This window comes from Silurus meridionalis, chromosome 13 (genome assembly GCF_014805685.1).
Source record: "Silurus meridionalis isolate SWU-2019-XX chromosome 13, ASM1480568v1, whole genome shotgun sequence".
NCBI lineage: Eukaryota > Metazoa > Chordata > Actinopteri > Siluriformes > Siluridae > Silurus > Silurus meridionalis.
Genome location: NC_060896.1, coordinates 10,764,720 through 10,786,876, shown reverse-complemented (window position 1 = coordinate 10,786,876; position 22,157 = coordinate 10,764,720). Strand labels below are relative to the sequence as shown.

Below are 22,157 nucleotides of genomic sequence, written 5' to 3'. Positions count from 1 at the left end.
ATCAGTCTTTAACTGAATCGAAAGTACACTGTGATAACCAGCCCAGGAGACATTTTTTTTGCCATTTTTATCCATTGGAATAAAATCTCACTGTGTTCCTACCTGCTTCTTTGTGTTTACCAGTAAAACACTTGGCTCATACGCTCGCATCTTGAATAAAGTTTAAGTGACATTCGTCCGCAATTGTGTGTTTGAGTGCATTAGCAGAAGTAAAAAATTGTGACCACAAGCCATCCAATTTCAGAACTGTAACATGAAGGCTAGAAAAAAGACTGCTCACTTGGATATCCTTTAGCAATTGGCATTTAATCTGCATTAAAGTAATGAAGCTGAAACATTAAAATAAAATCGATTTAGCTTTTCCACAAAGGTCCTAACTCTCTCTGTCCTTCATTCTCTTTCTGTCTCCTAGGTATCTTGAGTCTACCAGACAGCTTTAACCTGCACAGAGATCAGCAGCGGTCTGGAAAAGCAGGTGATGCCTACTGTCAGGCCGAGCTACGCACTATAGAGCAGTGTCTGCTGGCAACACGCGTAGGGAGCATCGCTGAGCTAAGTAAGTATATTTTATATATATATATATATATATATATATATATATATATATATATATATGTATATATATATATATATATATATATATATATATATATATATATATATATATATATATATATATATATATAAGAGCAGCCTGATCACAAAGTTAGTCACAGGTTCTGTTCGATGCATTACATAAAACATTATGCATTTGAGCAGAACTGTTATATACTGTTCGTGCTTCTAAAATAACTATATATACATAATACAACATTAAGATGCACCCTTTATTAGGACTTTATGAGGACAGTGTGTTTACATAGCTGATGCAAATATGCTTTATCTTTTTTGTGACTTTTTTCTTTCTGTTTGTCTCTCTCTTTTTCTCTCTCTCTCTCTCTCTCTCTCTCTCTCTCTCTCTCTCTCTCTCTCTCTCTCTCTCTCTTTACACACTTTAATACACATGCAAACACCCCCTGCCACCACTGCATATTCAAACATGTGTGCCTTATTCCATCCCACAGGGTTTTTCTACCACATCCCCTGTTTTATGAGTTACTATAAGGGCACAGTTATTGCCTATAACTCTATGAGTTGGTTTGATGCATACTGACCATAAAGCACATAAGTATAAAGCACATTCCCTTAATACTTAACATTCCTTTGAAATTAGTATAAAGACTTCTAAGTTTTTCAGTGGAAATATATATCTTCTGGCTTGTGTGAATATCTGAAAGCTTTTAAAGTAATGTTTGAATTTCTTATCTAGATCTTTATTTTATTTTTTTATTTTTTCATTTTGGTATGCAATCCAACAATGATGTATAAAAGGAATACATGTCTTCTGGAAACCAACAATATTATTTTTATTTTTATTATTATTATTATTATTTGTTATCATTATTTTTATTTCCCTACCTTATTATTAGCTTGTATTACTATTTGTTTTTACTATCTGACTCATAAGCTTAAAAGCCTCATGCCTTTCCTTCACACATTGTGATCATAGCCCATCTGTGTTTGTATGAATGCTGTTTGCATACAATTTTATGCTTTTATTGCCCTGAAAAGTGTGGCCTGTCATCAGCAGGATACCATTATTGCTTGAATTATTCGTCTGTAATTGGACAGCAGAGTGCACTGCCCATTGCCTCAAAAATCCCCTGTACTTAAAACCTCTCCAAGCCCATTTTATACCTACAATTTCAGTTCAGCATGCCTTTCAACTTTATATTTTAGATTTTTTGTCTCTTACTTTTTATTAGCGATCCATGGTGGCTATTGTCACTAGCCATGGAAGGGAGTTTAGGGCACATAAAGCTGTGATAATTGCCTTAAAGCTGTCATAGATATACTATTTATGTCTGGACAGCCATCACATAACATACTAAAATGGCAAAATCTATTTTAAGATATTCATAAAAAATTTTTATGCATCTCATACTATTTACGGAGTAGTAATTTGCATACTATATTTTAATCATGCTATGTTATATCTGTTTTAATGCAAACTGATCAAAAAAAAAAAAAAAAAAAAAAAAAAATATATATATATATATAAAACATACTATTATAAACACAAATGCCATATTTACAACAACTTCATATGTGCAGGAAGACTTCTTTATTAAGAACATTTCTTGTTTTCTATGAGGCTATATTCATACAGATATTGAGCTGTGGTGCCGTTGCTACCAAAATGGCAAGGTTACTGTGATCTCTGCTTTCTACCCCAAGGGAAGATTAAAATTAAATCTTTTCAGACATTAGTTGCAAGCATCTAAGTAAAAGAAATTGAACCTCCAAGATGCACTACTTGCAATGTTTGCTTACATTTTGAGATTTTTCCTTCTTTCATGTCTATGAACAAAAATATAACTGATTTAAAACATACACAAAATATAACCCCAGCAATTAAAGAGCACAGATTTTTTTTAGATGTAGCATTAGTAAATCTATTCATTGTAAATGAAGAGAATAAACTAACCTTTATATATTATGCAGTAATTGTACAAGGTAAGGATATAACAAAATGCCACAATATCTGTATCAGTTTAGTACCCGAGACATGCATACCTACATCTGTATTTAGAAGCCATCTAGATGATTTTTTTAATTTGAACAAATCCACTTCATTGCTTATTCTTTGAATGCATGTCTATACATTGATGTAATTTTCTTTCTCATGCTTGTGTTATTAAAGTTAGGCAGTGAGATTAAGTGTAGTTTTTTATTGTGGTTTGAGCTTCATCATTCCAAAGAACTGAGCCAGATGCTTGATTAAAAGTGAGTAGGCTTAACTTTTAGAAACTTTGTGCATGCTTTAGTTTGGAGTTGGTGAGAGTTGCTAGTGAAAACACCATGGCTGGATGGTCCTCAATAAGTGTTACCATGTTTCCACTTTGTTCTTTCCTCTGTTTTCTTTAGAGATATCATTTCCTTTTACTCACTTACGTTTGATAATGACCATTTTTCTTCAGTCTTTACCCATCATTACCCAGCATGCCTGAAGGAGTTACTGGCTTTGTTGCCAGTACCCAGTGCTTAATTCTGTACATTAGCATTGTGTGTGCACTTTTCCTGCAAGAAACTAAAATGCTTTTTGTTTTTTGTGGTTACAGCTTTAGATATTTATTATTTTGCTTTGTTGATTGTTTCGTGAAATGCAAGACATATTAAATCTAAAGCAGATATGCCCAAACTTGGGTCATGGGCCAAAATGGGCTCTTAGTGACCTTTGATGTGGCCCATCATGTCATAAATAAGAAGATGGAAAAAAGGGCAAAAACACTCAACAAACCAATAGAACTTTGAAAATAAATCATTAAGCAGATTACAGAGTCATGTTTTCTATCTATTTATTTTTGTATTTTTATGTCAAGTTAAGTCAAGAGGCTTTTTTAAGCCTTAATTGAGAGGAACCATTGCAGCTTTAATTTTAATATAATGTTTGGTATAATGCAACATTTATTTTTTGCCCACGGCTCTTAATCAAGTTTGATTTTTGGAACGTTATAGAAGAATGTTTGGGCACCTCTAAATCTAAAGTTACAATTCAGTAAGTTAATGCCAACATATCTGTTTAAAAATACATTAAGTAGTTCCACATGAAATATTTTTAAATAGAAAGTTCAGCTCAAGAACTCAAATCAATTCTATGTAGTCTAATGTACAACAGAGGAAAATACTTGTTGGGACATTTGCTAAGTAGATATTGATCTGATTAAAAAGAAGGCTGTCGCATACTTCTGTGACAGTGTAGAGCAGGACAGGCCTTGCACCTGGCCTTCATCAAGATGCTCATTCTTTATTTATGCTTTAGAGGAGAAGGATGAGCTGTTCAGTTTTCCAAATGTAATCCTGTTTTGTTATTTAGTTGCTACTGTATTCCCACTTTGTGCTTTCAGTCCTTAAGGTCACCTTCATTGCCTTTAAACCGAGCTGGAAAGCAGAAGAGGAGAGAAGTGCCTTTAGATGGTTCAGAGTTTCTTCCTGTTGGTTAATCTGGAGTGGATATCACTCTCAGTCAGCTCCTACTGGCCCACAGACTCACAGGAAATATCACAGGCTATCATGAATAAGATATGAGAGTACTGGTCATGGAACTGCCCTCTGAGAGCCGATTTCAGTCTCATTTTCTCATTTTCAAGCCACTTGTCATCATATATACCTTGTGCTCTGCTTGTTTGGTGTCTGTGTGTGTCTGTAGCTACTGTATGTTAGTGTTGCAATTATAGTCTAGCACTTACATGCCTGCAGGTGTAAATGTCTGGTCTCTTTCTGTGAAAATCATTTAATATGTGAGTTATTTTTTTCTAAGTTGAAACAAGAGGATCTCATCTCCATGTAATCCTATAATTGCTAGATAATTGGCATCTCTTTGCTCTCTGCTGTCAGTTAATTCACATGGTATGCACGCAAAACCTTTATACATCTGGCTTTTACTGTTCTCTCTTTACTGCATTCTTTATTAAATCCTATAGCCTTGGCTGTGTGAAAAACACAACTGTCAGTTAAACAACCCTTTGTTTTTTGTTTTTTTTCTAAATGACTAGGCCTGTTGGGTCTGTCACACACTGGCTATGTGGATGTTAATCTATTGAAACAAAGAAATATGTGAAATAGAGACTGGATGTGACGGCATTTTGCCTGTTGTGTAAATTATAGAGGCATTTGCTCACTAGGTCTCTCAGCATGGCACTATTTATTCTTTGCTTTATGCAGTATAAAGTGCTGTTGTATTCTTCTGAATGGATACAGTGCTGAGTGCTATGATCCATGGATTCATATGTTCCCATACAAATTTAATATTTGAGAGATAAAAGAAAAAGACTGAAAGTGATACCAAATATTTGGTCATTAAATACCGAATTCAGGCTGAAGGATTGCATTTGATTGCTTATTTTTGCTTATCTTCTTCCATGCTGTTTTGTCTTTAGAGAAATATGGAGAAATAATATGAACAAAGGATAAAAACAACAGGAGAGTATTGCTCAACAGGTGGAGATGACAAATGGCTTCAGTTCCATACATGAAAACAGGACAGCCCAAAAAAAATAAAATAAAAAATGTGATCCAGTGTCGAGCTGTCAATTTTACACCTAGGCCTAAAGTGGTGTCTTTCCTGATTCAGTCCATCTCTTAATACCATCATTATGATGACACCGCTATAGAAACTATCAATATTATACAGTAGAGAAATGCAGTATAACAGAGACAGACAGATATGTCATGCAGTGAGAATGAATAGCAATCAAAGCCACAGCTGCACTGCATAGATCATCTCTAGTAGAAGCATTAATATTAACCTTATAAAATGCTAAAGTTTTCCTTGCATTTTTTGTGCATTTATTAGTGCATTACCTTTATTTCTGGGCTTCTGAATGTTTTTGTGCATATTCTATGGGGCAGAAAATGCAAACATAGAAATGGTTTATGAAAAAAGCTTAACAACTGTTTTAAATAGTTTTGGTCGACCTTTTCTCAAAATGTCCAGCTTTTCGTGAAAAGTCTGTCTTGTAAATAGCTATTAGTATATCTGTGAGCAAAATTATTTTTCCTTCTCTGTCAGCCATTGTGGAATGAAAAAATAAAACAGCTATTTAATCCACACAAATATATTTGAGTTTGTGCAGCTTGTGAGCTCTGACTAGTGCACTGTCTGACCATCCAATCAAAGGACGTGAAAATGCAGATGTTTTTGGATGCCTGCTAGAGGGCCAAATTGCAGTCTCAATTTGTCAAATTGTCATATGACCCTCTACAAATAAGCATAACTTCATGTCCTTCCTACTGCTAACAGGTGACCTGGTGTCCAGAGCTATGCATCACCTTCAGCCCCTGAGTATCAAGAACCATACTAACAGCACTCCTGTGCACCAGAAGAACAATCTGCTCCACTGGGAACCTGAGGCTCTCTATACTCTCTGTTATTTCATGCACTGCCCTCAGATGGAGTGGGAGAACCCCAATGTTGAACCCTCCAAAATCACTCTTCATTCAGAAAGGTAAGATCACAGGCCAGGGTTTTTCTGTTATATGTAAACTGTAGCAGTTTAAGTGCCTGTAGTAGCTTATACACGAGACAGAAAACAAAGTGCCTAAAGTGCTGGGTCCATTACTTATTGACTCCACATCTGCAAAGATACTGGTCTATTTCACATATACGTCAGTGTGCTTTTTTGTTTCTTCTTTAAAACTACTAAATCTACATATACTTCTACTATTCTGACAAGTGCAGGGGATGCAACAACTATTACTGGATCTATAGCAGTGAGCTTTCTAATTATTTTGCTTATAGCATAAAAACAAGCATGATGCTCAATATGTTCAAATAATCAAAAGATCAATAAGTTAAGATTAGATATGTACAACAAATTGTTATAGGATTCTTTAATGAGCTATTTTTGTTGTTTGTGATCTAATCTAGAAGAGCTTTTTCTCAGCTTCATCAACCAAGTTCATAATAACAGCAGTATCTAAAATACTGTGACCCCTGACCCATGGGCATTTATTAAAAAATCCTAAATTAGTGCTGTATTTTCATGTTAATGAATCAGGTTCTTTGTGTGCAAGTTTCATATTTGATTGGTCACTTGTGTGGAAATCTTTTCACCCCCTTTTTTTTAAACCCCAGTGTCCACATATACCTCAAGTTTTAACAAGATAGCCTGTGACACTATCCTAGCTTTCTTTTCTTTATATGAAAAAAAACCCAAAAAACAAATAGTACTGCCATATTTGTATCTATATTTGTGTTTGTATTTATTTTGGATATAGAATAATATTTGGTTTTATGGAAATAATTAGGAACAGGCAAAACTAATTAAAGTAATGTATCTAAAATGTAAGGGGTTTCTTCAAAGAAATCTAACTGTAATTGTAAATCTTTTACATTTGTATTATTTAGACACAGCAATTGCTATATTAACACTCATAATTAAATATCAGAATATTTTATTCAACGTAGTTATAACAGCTGCAGATGCTGGAGCAGTAACAGCTGGAGTGAGGCGATGTAAAGTAAATAATTGAGATTATGCTTGTTGTCTCTCCCTGCAGGCCATTTATGGTACTGCCTCCCCTTATGGAGTGGATCCGAGTGGCTGTAGCTCATGCCGAGCACCGCCGAAGCTTCTCGGTGGACAGTGATGATGTTCGGCAGGCGGCCCGGCTCATGCTGCCAGGAGTGGACTGTGAACCTCGGCAGCTAAAGTAAAAGGCTGTTTCAAAATCATACACTATATTTGTTTTCCTAGCTATTTATTTAGGGCTATTGAAGATTGTCTTGTAACTGTACACTTCAATGTGTTCATATATTTTACAATGCATGGATGCAGTGAGACTGAGACATAACTCAGTGGGACATTATTCAAAACAATGCTTGTTTTCAGAACTTGGTATCGGCTGTCAATGTATTTAGTCAGCAAAGTCATTCCTGGTTTTCATATTTGTTTCTGTAGGACAGATGATTGTTTTTGCATGTCACGGAAGTTGGATGCTGCATCCACTGAGGCTAAGTTTCTGCAGGACCTGGGGTTCCGCATGCTCAACTGTGGTCGGACAGACCTGGTAAAGCAGGCCATCAATCTGCTTGGACCTGAAGGCATTAACAGCAAGAGTGAACAGGTGACACACAACAAACATACTGTATAAACGTCATAGCGTTCGTCCATATTCAAAAAATGTTCTGTACTAAATAAATGTTTTCCTTTTAAACCAACACCCAGCACAATAGCAGTGTCTTTGATACAGACATAATAAATCTCATCTACATTTGCCCTATGAAGAACTCAACTCAACTAAGAGTCTCTCATTACATCAGCACAGTTGTCCCACTCTGGTTCTCACAGTGTTTTATGGTTAATCGTCTCAGTGGGTGTCAGCATACAGCCACACATCACCACTCTCTCCATCATCCCACAAGCTTGGCTGCACCGCTGAACTCTAAAAGGGAAATGAAGGCCCTTCCCCACTTTTTTACAGAACCAGGAATGGCGTCAGATTTTCCATGGGCTCTTGTACTGGATTAGGCTGAATCCCTTCTAGTCTCTCTCTGTATACACAGACTTTCAAACCAACTTCTTTAGTCAGTAACTATTCAGTGTCTACAATACTAAAAGCAACTGGTGTTACTTTATTATATTTAAGACATTTTTTAGTTATTTTGTCTCCTGTGTGTCCATGCATGCTATTTAGGGTATGACTCCACTGATGTATGCATGCACTCGTGGTGATGAGGCCATGGTTCAGATGCTGTTGGATGCAGGAGCTGATATCAACAGTGAGGTCAGTGATTATAAAATTGAAAGTGGCCTTATACCACAGCACATTTTTAAACCTGACTTGCTAAGAGGTACTGATTCATTTTACATTTACAACATTTAGCAGATATCTTTATCCAGAGCAATTTACAGTGTACAACTATACAGTTGAATGTTAAAAGCATTTTCTCAAGGACCAAACAGTGAACATTTAATAGTACTGGGATTTGAACACACAACCTTTCGAGCAGAAGGCCAACATATTAACCACTGAGCTATCCCCTTCAGTTTACTCAAGAAAAGATAATTGTCCAGCAAGATGGCCCTGGCAGTAGTTCTGCCCTAAAAGGCATATTACAGATTTATATTATTGTGTTTGTTCTGATGGTATTGTTTTTATACTAATAGGCAATTCATGAAGACTTGGTAGATGATTTATATTAACTAAGCCTAGTAAAAACCAAATTACCAAATTCATAGAATTAATCGTTGATATGGTGAAACTTTCTGTAATTTAACATTTATATATGGAGAGAAATAAATAGTAGCTTAGTAGTCTTAATGTAAAAAATAAATAAATAAATTTTATGACTAATGTCTAACAGGCATTCTACAATATTTAACATAACTATATACTGTTAAGAAGTGATGCTCAATAATAACAAAATTAATAATAATTGGCATATTGCTGTGGTATAAGAGGAATAAAACACTCCAGGACATGCTGTCATAGAAAAATAATTTCTTCACGGTGGTAACTTTGCACAATTCCACCAGTGATTATTTTTCTACAAAAGCAAATCCTTTTTTATTCCTTGCTTCTTCATGACCCCATCAAACCCCATGCTTTCATTGTTTTTCATATGTTCCACTGTTTGTATTCCTGTGTAATGTTTCATGGTGTCAAATTTTAAAAGTACCAGAGATTTCCCAAGAGGTTTGTTTCCATTTCGTCTGACTTTGTTTGGTGTCATCAGTGCAGCTATTACTAAGACTATTACTACTAAGACATTACCCAGCTGTTTAGCAGGAGTCTCCAAAGCAAAGAATGATTTAGCTGTGATTTCACGTCTCGGAGTTGTGGCTGAAACCACTCACACTTGAGTCAGGCTGTAAGTCACATTTGTTGGGAACTGTTTTTGCAAAACGGTTATGCAATCTGATCACGTTGTTACTCAACATACTGAGCCATTAAGCTTAGACATGAGTAAGATATGAGAGGTTTTAAGCAAGTGTAGCATTGACAAAGAAATAATAGAATGGGGTAGTACGTATTCTCTCTCTGACCTTTTTCTCTCAAAAGCTAAATCCAACGATGAATGTGACAAACGTCTTCTGGGAGCCATGTGCCAAGTTTTTGCTGAGTGCAGCGTGTGTACGAGATTTTCCCAAGCCAGCATTTTCCTGGCTGCCTATTTGTGTGCATGTGTGTATCTGTTTGTGTGTGTGTGTGTGTGTGTGTGTGTGTGTGTGTGTGTGTGTGTGTGTGCGTGCGTGCGTGCGTGCGTGCGTGCGTGCGTGCGTGCGTGCGTGCATGTGCGTGTCTTTATGCCCTGACTGTCCACTGTACCTCCTTCAGGTGCCCAACACAGTGCACCAGCACCCCTCAATCTACCCTGAGACTCGGCAAGCCACGGCACTCACCTTCGCCGTGCTTCACCAACATGTTCCCGTGTTGCAGGTAGACGTCCTCCACCTGCCCCGACAGCACACTGAATACACACTCTCATTCAAGACACACAACTTTCCCTGCATTGTTAGTAGGATTATGCATTAGGTCTTTTTTCGTGTTTTCTCTTGACATTTTGGTCAGTTGTGTGTGGGTGTAAAAGCTCTTCTCAGAGTCTTTGCCTAGCGACCGTGCTACACCCCATTTACCATGTTTCTCATTATCAGCCATTTTCACTGTGTTTCACATAGCTCCAAACAAACTCGACTGCCGTTGCCCACCGTGCTGTCTCACTCAGCAGAAAATGTGTTTTATAAGCAGTTTATTTTCTACTGTCTAGATCACATTGCAGGAAGCTGTAAAAAAGTGGTCAAGTCTGAACTCTGTCGCCTTTGGTTTTTTATCTATTTCACCTCTTGTTTCTCTTTTTATTTCCCTCTTTAACTCTCCCAGTTGCTGCTAGACCATGGGGCAAATGTGGAGGGCTCTTTGCAGGATGAGATGGAGAACTATACAGAAACTCCTCTGCAGTTAGCTGCTGCTGCAGGTAATGTAACCCTGTAAACATCAGTCAGTAAAAACAGGGCATGTGATCAGAGGCGAATGCAGATCTTTCTTGTGTATGTGCAGGAAACTTTGAGCTGGTTAGTTTGCTGTTGGAGAGAGGAGCTGACCCAATGGTGGGCACCATGTACCGTAACGGCATCTCCACAACCCCACACAGTGAAATGAACTCCTTCAGTCTGGCTGCAGCACATGGACACAGGTAACGCACATACACTTAATCACATTACAGCAACACTGCAAAGTAATTTCCTATTTCCTACTCAGTAACATTGTGACAGGATTAGAGTTAGAGAACAAAAGTGTATTCCAATGAAATAACAAAAATAAATAAATAAAAAAAGTCTAATAACTAATTAGAATGCCACAGAAACAAAGAAACAGTAGTTGACTGCTAACTGTCATTTTTACACTGCTTTTAACTGTATTGATTCACTGCAGATTTGCTACCGAAATATAGATTGTATATATTGTATCTAGAATACTGCATATACTGTCTTCTTTTATAATACAATTTTAGGGAAGGGAAGCAACCATCTATCCAAAGCAAGTGTAAATGATCAAGATAAAGTCCCTTAAAAAATATTTAAAGAGGAGGATGGCAACTGAGATTATTTTAAATATTATTTTAAGTACTACAACTCACCAAGTTCAATCAACTAAGCGAGCTAAATTCTGTAAAATATTAGATAAAGTTATAATAAGAATAATCAGAAGCTGTTACTGTAGAGCTAAAATAAGCACACATAAACAAAATCTCCCTGTGCATGTCCGATTCAGGAATGTGTTCCGTCATCTACTGTCCCAGTCTGAGAAGGGAAAAGGGGATGTATTGTCCCTAGAGGAGATCCTGGCTGAAGGAACAGAGGCAGGGGAGAGGAATTCGTTGCAGATGGAAGCAGCGCGCATTGGCAAAGCCAAAATGAAAGCTCTGAGAGAGGCCATGTACCATAGCTCAGAGCATGGCCATGTGGATATCACACTGGACATACGTAGCGCAGGTGAGTTTTAGGATCTCAGGCCCGAAAGCTCTTTCCATTATATTTTTCCAGGCCCCATATCAAATTTGAATGACGAGCCAATTCATACAGCATCACTACAAATAGAGAAAGGTACTTTTAAATGTCAGTGTGTAGAAATAAACAAGTGAAAATGTATAAAGATAAAATAAATCCAGCAATTTTTTGTTTGTTTTTTTTAAATCAACATTTTGGGAGCTGCACATGAGATCACTACACCAGTTAGGATAGTGTAGCATCTAAGCTAAATCTAATTTTTTGAATTTATATTTATTTACTTTCTTTTCAAAGCTAACTATATTTTTACATGAAGGCTCACATACAATGCCTGTTTGGTGTGTAATATATTACAACACATGTTCACCTACTGTTATGCTTTTCTACTGTTACTTACCCACAAGATCAGCAGCTTTGCCTACTAGCTAGTGTCAAGTTTTCTTGCTAGTTAAAAGTTTGACAAATAATGAAAGGACCTTGGTGATTAAGCAAAGCCTTGTAAGCATGAATTAAACATCCAATGACAGCAGTTACATTGTTTTGCAACATGCTGGTTAAAAAAAGTCAGTCAACACATTGCTAAGGCTGCAGATCCTCCCTGATGAGTCACGGAAGCATTTGTTAGCACTGCAGCACTGCTCATGAACTGTTCACAAACAGAAGGTGCCTTTGATAAATCTTTAATGCTGCAGAGAATTTTGAAGACCCAAAGCAGATCTACCTGTACCTGTTTTAAAATGTGACATTTTACCTTGTCACTATATAAAAGTGATTACACAATACAAATCTAGAAGTTATATTCCTAGTCTTGCTTTGAATATAAATTCACAAAAAATTGGCACATTGAATGATGTTACTACCTGCTGGTTTGATCATGAGCTCAGGCTTGTGCAACAGTTTGTATGTTCCTGACATTTCTGTGTGGGTATCTTTCCTTTTCTCAAAAACATGAATTGTGTTAAATTGCCTTAGGTGTGAATGAGTGTGTGAATCTCGACACATTCCCCAAGAACTGCTGATATAGGCTTTAAAACAAAAGTAACCCTGACCATGATAAAGTCCTGTTCATCCAAAGTGCTACAAAATATTTTCAAGACAGGGTACAAACCACAAAGACATTGTTCAGTATCTGGTGCAATGTTAAAACTGTTTATTATATGTGTATGTTTGGGTCAGGAGTCCCATGGATGCTGCACACCTGGCTGGAATCTTTGCGCACATGTTTCGTGCAGCATAGGCGGCCATTGATTCAGGGTCTGCTGAAGGAGTTCAGCTGCATCGAGGAGGAGGAGTACACTGAGGAGCTCATCACACACGGTCTGCCTCTAATGTTCCAGATCCTCCGTGCCAGCAAGGTCTGCAACAACCTGCACCATCACACATACACACATCCCACTCAGCCTACTCTGCCTACACAAAGCATTCTGCAACTTTACCACAGATTTCTTATTACTTGCTGATAGGGCCTGTAATGTAGCCTGTGATCCGCTAAACGCTTTAAAATGGGGAGATTTGCTTGGAAGCAGATATATGTTATGTAATTGTGTGGGCTTTGCTTTGACTCTGGTGGAGAGGTTCAGTCACATACCTGCTCAAAGTGTATTCTTTCTGTGTGAGCATAGAAGAAAAGATAGATTCCACTTCAATTTGACAGTCCAATCAGCCTAACTGCCTGTACAAATCACCTGCTGTCATACCAGCCATTCACCGCATGCGTGCACTCAGTTGTGTGTTTAAGTGTGAATGTGTGTGTGTGTGTGTGTGTGTGTGTGTGTGTGTGTGTGTGTGTGCACGCATCTGTCAGAGGTGATCTATGGGAAATGTACTTCTGCACTGATGATTGATTGTACCTCGGCTCTTATACAAATGTACATTCATTATATACTATTGTGGTGTATTGAAAAAACATTTATTTCACCAAAAGACAGAGGGATAGCGATGCCATGGAAAAAGACAGATAAAGAAGTTTCAAAAGAAGCAGCAGTGTAGGCAGGGTGAAAGAACTGTCAAGATGATGACGAGCTCCTCAAAGTTGCACTCATCAGTCAGACTCCAAGGAGAGCATGTAATTCAGCTGGGGATTTAGTCTACCCGTTTTCCACCCACCCGTACAAAGGAGAGCTAGAAGAGGCATAGCACATATGAAAATAACATTAAACTCTCCTCTGATTTGCATCCTTGTCTCTACTCAAAGTTCATGCATCCCCGCCCCTGCAGCACTTCTGTTGCGGCATCAGTTAAGCATGTGGGCACTTGTGGCCATTATTTGTTTGTTTATGATGTTAATTTATTTTGTAGAACGAGGTTATCAGTCAGCAGTTGGCGGTGATCTTCACTCAGTGCTACGGACCGTACCCTGTTCCTAAACTCACAGAGATCAAGAGAAAACAGACCTCAAGACTTGGTGGGTGTTACCGTATTTTTATGAACATATATATGTAGACATACAGCATATTTTTTTCCCAGGTGAATCATTTACTGTAAATTGGGGTTTTACTGAGCTTTCTGTAGATGATTGGTTTAAGGTGCCACTGTCTCTTTTGTATAGCTACAGCAAACACATTCATGATGTTTTTCTTCTCTTTTGTTTGGAGACATCACAGCTCTCAAATTACAGCCCTCTCTCATATAAGGCCTCCTCTGCCATCTAGTGTACAATACCTTTTCAGCACTGCTTATGTTGTTTTTTTTTTAATGCTCATGCTATTTCTATGAGCCTGTCTGTTTTATCCAAGCTGTCTGTGCCTGTGTTAGATCCGCACTTTCTGAACAATAAGGAGATGTCAGATGTGACATTCCTGGTGGAAGGAAAGCCGTTCTACGCTCATAAAGTTCTGCTTTTTACCGCCTCCAACAGGTGAGCCCATGCATTGCACTGCAAGTCAGCTTTAATCTGCAGTTAATGCAAACATCTGCTTGAAAATGCATTATGTCTATATTATGCGTGTCGTGATTTCCTGTTAAGTCAAATCAAATTGTTTATATGCAACATATATTTCCATCTGCTTGTCTTCCATAAAGGTATAAATCTCTACTAGCAAACAGACCAGCAACAGAGAACACCTGCATTGAAATTAGCAATGTGAAATATAACGTATTCCAGGTTTGTTATTTTTCTTTCTTTTTTTGCTTTGACAAATATAAATTACATCGTTGAACTGAGCCTTTATTAACCATATCTGTAGTATATGTGTGATTAATATGGGAAATATTTTGGACATGTTTTCCCTTCTGAGCAGAGAACTTAAAGCCTGCATGTGAATGTGGGAACATCTAGCATATAAATGACTACATTAGATAGAAATATACAATATAATGTAATTTTAAAACTGTTTTTGTGTTTTTTATCCAACTTTGCAGCACTGTAGCAATAACGTAAGAAAAGGAACATTTGAACTGTACATTGGTTATTTATGACACCAATACTTTTATATAAACAGATGTGTTATACAGATTTAGAGCTTAATGTACAAACACAAAAAAAGATAAAACTGCGTATTTTACTTAGACACAACCCTGCTTTAAAAGTAAATGCAAGAATTTTGAGTACGTATTGCACTTTTTTTCCCTCACTGGTATAGAAGTATTGAATTATCTGGCAGTAGTAAGCACATACACAGCATGCATGTAAATAGTCAAAAGACAATCACAATGCACTGGATCGCTATGTGACATTAATTATGCCTTTGCTTTTAGTTGGTGATGCAGTATCTGTACTACGGTGGAACTGATACACTACACATCAGGAACACTGAGGTTATGGATGTAAGTCCTTTTCTTCACACTTCTTTGCACTTGTAAATCCACGTGACGTCATGTTTTAATCAACACTCTTGTCCATCAGCTTTTGTCTGCGGCTAAGTTTTTCCAACTGGAGGCACTACAGAGGCACTGCGAGATTATCTGCTCCAAGAATATCAATACCGAGACCTGTGTAGAGATCTACAACCATGCTAAAGTATGGAAAATGTTATCTTTTAACAAACTTTCAGCCTTTTTGTCGCCAGGTTAAACCATATTCAGAGTTGGCAAATTAAGTCCAGTAGTTTTATGAAAATCTTTTTGTGGGTAACCACCTTTTTCTTTTTATTCATATTTTTTTAAGGCACATGAAAAAAGGGGAAAATAAATAAAAACAGCATGTAATTTATATGATAAGTTGAACCATTGAAATAAACTAATGCAGAAGTCACAGTAACATATTGCTATTTAGTGGCGGGTCGTGTATTTGGTACATGGGCCTTTAGTGGGGACTTACCTGACTTAATCCACCTCTTAATACCACCACTATCACGTCGCAATTATAGAAACCAACAATACTATACAAAAACCCAATATAACAACATGTGGCATTACAGAGAAAAAAGCATTTCACATATGGATGGTGAATACAGAATCAATATTTTTCTAATAACGTGACAAAAACATAAAAATGTAAATAAAATCCAAACTACTCACCAGAGATGCATACTTATAATTTCCACCGCTCCTCAGAGGCTGTAATCCAGAGGCTCGTATTCACTGGTCTGGAAGTCTAGAACAAACCCTTTTCCTTGCTGAGACAAGCTAGCTAGCTTCAGGGTTGGCCGACCTCTCCTCATGATGTCTAGCTTTTCTGGAAAACTTATTTTTAAGTATGTCCGAGACCAAATAAATTTTTCTTCCTCCGTAGGCGTACAGTAAAAGTATAACTCAAAAAAGTCTAACTCAGATGTATTAATGTGTTCAGTGTGCTACATACGTGTTTTGCCAGTCGAATTTGGCTGTAAAAGTTTCCCTCTGACCAACCAATCAGAGGACAGAAAAATGCTGACACTATTCTGGGCCAGCTAGCTGGCACTGTGAGGCGAATATAAAATCTGATTGGTTAAAGAAACAAAATCATTGATAATATTCTCTATGGTAGAATGGCCAGCAGGACAGACTTTGAATTGGACAAAAAATCTAACATCCACATACATGTACTGGAAACAGTGTAGCAATGCTATGAAATTAAGATGATAAACTGTTGGGAACAAAGTAATACAATTTCATGTAACAAATATTAGATTTTATGTTGTAACTGTAGGTCAGTGCTTCTGATAGTGTTTAGGACAGCAGTGAAGGCCTTACTGGCCCTGACCGCCCGCCACTGTTGCTAATATACTTCTTTAAGTATAGTCCCAATTGTAATGATCACATTTCTGAAAATGTGCTTTTCTTTACATTAAATGGGCAGCAGTATGAAGAAAATTGACCATCACATCCAAATGTGGTTCTTCTCATACGATAAAAGCACTCTTTTGTAAATAATGTAAGTTAAGTCCAGTCAAGAAGCTTTATTGTCATTTCAACCATATATAGCTGACGCAGAACACAGTGAAATGAGACAGCGTTCCTTCCGAACCTTGGTGCTCCATAAAACAACATTAAACAACTTAGAGCTACATAAAAGAGCACAGGGCTAAGGACTAAAGTAAGTCCTAGCCACATAAAGTGCATCTTGTGCAACCTGGTGCAACTATGCAAGACAAAGACAGTGCAAACAGACAACACAAGACAAATACACAAAATAGCACCGCCAGTAAATCTACTGTATATTATACACTACAGTGTGCAAATAAACACAAAATGTAAACAAAAGGTTGTGCAAAACAGCAACAGCAGCAGTCAAATGAATGTGCAAAAACCATCATGTAAACAGTTATTTAGTTATAATAAAATAATTATATGATATGGGTGGTGCTGAAGACATGGATGTGTAAAATGAGTATAAGTGTGTTGAGTTCAAATTTGTAGCAGCTCAGTAACACACAGTTGAGTAAGTGTGTGTGTATGTGTGTGAGTTTCAGTTCCAGTTCAATTCTGTGTGTTGAGGAGCCTGATGGCTTAAGGGAAAAAACTGTTGCATAGTCTGAATGTGAGGACCGAATGCTTTGGAATCACTTCCCTGATGACAGGTGGTGTAAATGTCCACGATAGAGGGGACTCCGATGATCTTCTCAGCTGTCCTCACTACTTTCTATAGGGTCTTGCGATCCGAGCCAGTGCAGTTCCCAAACCAGGCAGCGATGCAGCTGTTCAGGATGCTCTCTAGGGTCCCTCTGTAGAACGTGGTCAGGATCGGGGAAGTGAGATGGGCTTTCCTCAGAAAGTAGAGATGCTGCTGGGCTTTCTTGGTGATAGAGCTGGTGTTAAGTGACCAAGTGAAGATCTGTGAAGACCAGATGAACACCAAGAATTTTTCATGTTCTTGACGATCTCCACGGAAGATCCATCGATGATCAGTGGAGAATGGCTGCTCTGTGCTCTCCTAAAGTCAACAACCATCTCTTTTGGTTTAGAAACAGGTTGTTGGCTGTATATTTAGGTTGTTGTTAACTGTTTCACCTCCTCTCTGTATGCTGACTCATTGTTCTTGCTGATGAGACCCACCATGGTTGGGTTGTGAGTCGCTAGAGTAAACAGCACTGAGGGACCTAATACAGACTAACTGAGGTCTTCCAGTCAGGAAGTCCAAGATCCAGTTGCAGAGGAAGGTGTTCAGGCACAGTAGGCTCAGCTTCTCAATCAGGTGCTGAGGGATTTTACTTTTACATTCTAAATTGCACTACTTCTCATGCAAAGCCACTTTCTGTATACCGGATTTTAATATAATTTACTATAGTTTCAAAAACTGTGTGCACATTTCGTATCTGTGTATATGTTTGCACCTGAGACCAAGACAAATTCCTAGTACTGTAAAGTGCTCTTTGCTGAACCCTTTGCTGTACATAGCAATGAAACCTTTTCTGGTTCTGATTCTGATGATTGTCTTGAATGCTGAACTGAAGTCTATGAACAGCATTCGTACGTATGTCTTTGTCAGCTGTAGAATTTTAATTTCTTTTTACTGGAAATAAGAGGCCCAAACCTATTCCAGCATGACACTGCCCTGTGCACAAAACAAGGCCAATTGTTTGAGACAAGGTTTAAGTGGAAGAAGTTGAGTGGCCTGCATAGATCCCTGACCTCAACCCCACTGAACCACATCTTTGGGATGCATTTGAACTCTGACTTTACCCTAGACCGTGTCGCATCAGTGCCTGGCTTTACTAATGGTTTTGTGGCTGAAGGAGCACAAATTCCCACATTTTCAGGGAAAAGGCTTCCCATAAGAGAAAATAAAGAATGGGATGTTCATAAAGCACAAGTGGATGTGATGATCATGGGTCAACATACTTCTGGCTGTATATAACATAACAATTTGGTTTTCCTGTCATTATTCTCAATTTGAAATACAAGCTGAATGAGTCCCCGCTAATGCTTGCAGCTTAATTTTAACATAATTCATAATTTTATTAATAAATAATTTCGTTTTGTTTAAGGGTGCAACTCTGTTTCAATGCAATAAAAAAACATAAGACTGTGACTTCTGAATAGCACTTAAATCTGTAGTTGTATTTGAGATTTAAATACTGATGTACACAATTTGTCTAGGAAATACTGACTACACAAGCATAACTAAACTCATAAACACATATGCATATTATCCTAATTGTTTTGTTTTCTCATAAGTTCCTGGAGGCACCAGAGCTCTTGTCCTACATTGAGGGCTACTTCCTGAAGAACATGGTGGTGTTGATTGAACTGGAGCCATTCAAGCAGCTTCTGTATGACACTCCGGTGGAGAGCACAGGCCATGACCTGCTTCATGCCCTGGAGAGAACTCTGGCCAGCCGAATCCACTCCATTCACTTGTCATCATCCAAGGGCTCTATAGTTTAAGACTATGACATTTGCTGCTCTGAAATGTTTGAAGCTCACTATGCTATATTGCAGGTAGCTTAAATGCGTGTTCTGTTTGTTAGTGTAGCAGTACTCGGTGCGTGCACTGGCTAAATCAGCAGGCATATTAAATAATTTAATGGGGAAAATATTAACAGGATCTCAGCAGGTGGTAAATTACTTCCTGTTAGGAGCCATTAGATAAGCAGCTTCATTGATTTTTGCCATTAGGTTTCTCGTTTTAGATCTATTTGCCAAGACACCTTGCGGCTCAATACATATTTTCAGATTATTGTTATTGTAGTACTAGAAAACTGCAGTAAAAGAAAGAAAAATATTGTACCTTTTGCGAATTATGATAATATACTCCACCTCATAAGTACTATAAAGCTTTTATAAATCTGCATAAGGTATCAGAGGCTTCTTGAAAGTGCCACCATCGCCATCCAAGAACCACACGCACACTAACATGGCAATAATAATTACAGTAATAGGTAATAGAGTTATACAATAAAATAAATACATTATAACTGGCCATCAGACTATTAGTCATCTTTATAGATGTTCTATGGCATGCCTAACTCATATACTTGCTTCCACTCAGCTCTACATTGTGAAAGTGTGTGCCTTTATTATTGCAAACTGTCATCTGTATAGCAAGAGGACATAGCTTAAATAAAATACAGATATTTTTGTAAATATACAGTGTAAATCTCTCATATGGAGATCTTGCTCCACCTGTAATTATATGTATATAACAGATTTCCCCACTCACCATATATGTACAAAATTAGAAAATTAGTAAACAGATGTAAATGTGGAGGAGCATGTATTTTTTATTTGTTTTTATTTGTCTTTTTATCAGTGTTAGGTTTGTGTACGTGGAGTAGTTTGTGTTAGAAAAAGAAGAGGACGAATCCTATTATGAGCATGGGGTTAGAAAGCTGTAGCTGTGAATATTTTTGTTCCTGAGGTCCTGGAACGAGATCCTCAACTCAGTAGGTGCCTGCAATATGTTGTGTGTCTTCTCATGAAGTTTGTGCAACTTTGTGGAAATCTTTCTGTGACTAAATCCTTTTCTTTATAAAGATTAATACAAAAAATACTCATGTCTGTGCTTTAAGTTATTTTTATATGTAAATCCGCAGATGTGTTTTAAGGACACTTTACAGTGCAGAATGAATTGCACTACTGAATGGGAATTGCTGAGTTGTTTTGCTGGATCTCTTTTTCAGATTCTGAGTAGTGGCTGACTGCGATAGTTGACTGCACCTTGCTTGCAGCGAGTTCACAAACAGCCACGCTTTAATCTAAGCAAACCAGACATTTATGGAAAAGAATTTCTTTCCAGTGTATTGTTAATCGCAACAACACCACACACAGCACTATGAATTCATCCAAATCTTCTCATGACTAGCAGTAAAATTAGCAAAATAAATAATGATATTCTAACATTGTTTATATAGAGATATGTGCAAATGACATCGGTGCAAATCTTATTCCACACTAGACATAAATGTCTGCTGAAGTGAGCAAAAAAAGTAAGAAAAATTAAGTCTGCATAATAAAAGAGTTTATACAAAGAGCGCCACAAAGTGGAGACACAGAAAGAAACAGATTTGCAGTAGTAAAAGAACAGAAAGGCATTGTTCTCTGTGCTGCTGGAATGAGGAACACATGGTTAATACACTCCACATCAATGAGTGCATCAACTACAATAATACATCTTACATCATCTCTTCACTGAAGAGGAACTACAGCAGCAAACAAAGGATGAAACAAGCTCTGATGTAGGAAATGTTGTTACCTGTACACCTAGAATATTTTATGTATGAAAATAACCCTATTCTAGGGTTCTTAAACAGTTTTTTGCTTTCAAATGTACAATGAATTCTGTGGACTCCCTCAATGCATTATTACATATTAGGCTCATTATTCAAATATTACAGTATGTTCTTAAATGTTTATACAATAAAGCTATTTTAATCCTGAACTTTCCACTAAGAGAACGCATTAGGTCTAACTTGTCATGATTTATATGCAAAGCTGTTAATGAGTATTGACATTTGGTCTAAACCCATTTAATTCAAGTGACCAGGGAACTAACTACCCCAATAATTTAACACATTAACTTTTTAATAATGAGTATGATATTCCTGTATGATATTCCCATGACTATTCACATCCCCCGAGGTTCTCCAAACCCCACTCTGTGTTACATGGGCCTATAATGTATTGACACAATGAACCAAAATGCCATTGTTTCAAAATGCTAAAATCTGGATTTACAGTTTGACCTTAGATGAAATCCGTGTAAGTGGCTTTTTTCACTAATGAACATTTTATGTGAAAATCGATTCCTGGGAGTTTTAGTGCTTATAAATATTACAGTTTTATTACAAGCTTTATCAGATGTTCTGCCAAGCTGCCATTGCACTTATAAATTATATTCCAGACCTCATGATACAACTCCCTACATGTTTTACCCCAGGAAGCTGACTCAGTGGACAAGTACAGGATGTAATCAGAGGATGAGTGGCATTTTTGACGAGGCAAACCAGCATACTGTTGAGAATTAAACATACTCAAAAAAGATTCTAATAAAAGAAATTATGAAAAAAAAAATTGTGAGAATAAAATAAAAAAGAGCAGCCTACAGTGATTGACCATCTCTCTCTCTCTCTCTCTCTCTCTCTCTCTCTCTCTCTCTCTCTCAACCTCTCTTTTTAGGATTAGATTTAGGCTTTTTTAAGTTCTTCAGCTACATTACTTCAATTATGTCAATGGAACGTCCTCACAAGGATATTAAAACAAACGTGTGTACTACATTTGGGGGGACAGAGGAATGTGGGGAAGGGG

At 37.3% G+C, this 22,157-nt stretch overlaps 1 protein-coding gene across 2 annotated transcripts in view; it reads left to right on the top strand.

The window, feature by feature from the left end:
* btbd11b (BTB (POZ) domain containing 11b) overlaps positions 1–20,403 on the top strand; it is a 67,716-nt gene extending 47,313 nt beyond the window's left edge. Inside the window, exons 2-17 of one of the 2 annotated variants that reach the window (XM_046864708.1) lie at positions 413–556; positions 5,843–6,047; positions 7,102–7,254; positions 7,503–7,668; positions 8,239–8,328; positions 9,883–9,984; positions 10,426–10,519; positions 10,603–10,738; positions 11,317–11,537; positions 12,729–12,907; positions 13,851–13,956; positions 14,307–14,409; positions 14,574–14,655; positions 15,249–15,317; positions 15,397–15,510; positions 19,089–20,403. In XM_046864708.1, coding sequence (XP_046720664.1) covers positions 413–556; positions 5,843–6,047; positions 7,102–7,254; positions 7,503–7,668; positions 8,239–8,328; positions 9,883–9,984; positions 10,426–10,519; positions 10,603–10,738; positions 11,317–11,537; positions 12,729–12,907; positions 13,851–13,956; positions 14,307–14,409; positions 14,574–14,655; positions 15,249–15,317; positions 15,397–15,510; positions 19,089–19,298 — 2,174 coding nt within the window. In that variant the 3' untranslated portion in view covers positions 19,299–20,403. The remainder of the gene's footprint in view (positions 1–412; positions 557–5,842; positions 6,048–7,101; positions 7,255–7,502; positions 7,669–8,238; positions 8,329–9,882; positions 9,985–10,425; positions 10,520–10,602; positions 10,739–11,316; positions 11,538–12,728; positions 12,908–13,850; positions 13,957–14,306; positions 14,410–14,573; positions 14,656–15,248; positions 15,318–15,396; positions 15,511–19,088) is intronic. The other variant, XM_046864709.1, reaches the window with a different exon arrangement.
* Positions 20,404–22,157: the final 1,754 nt, after the last annotated feature.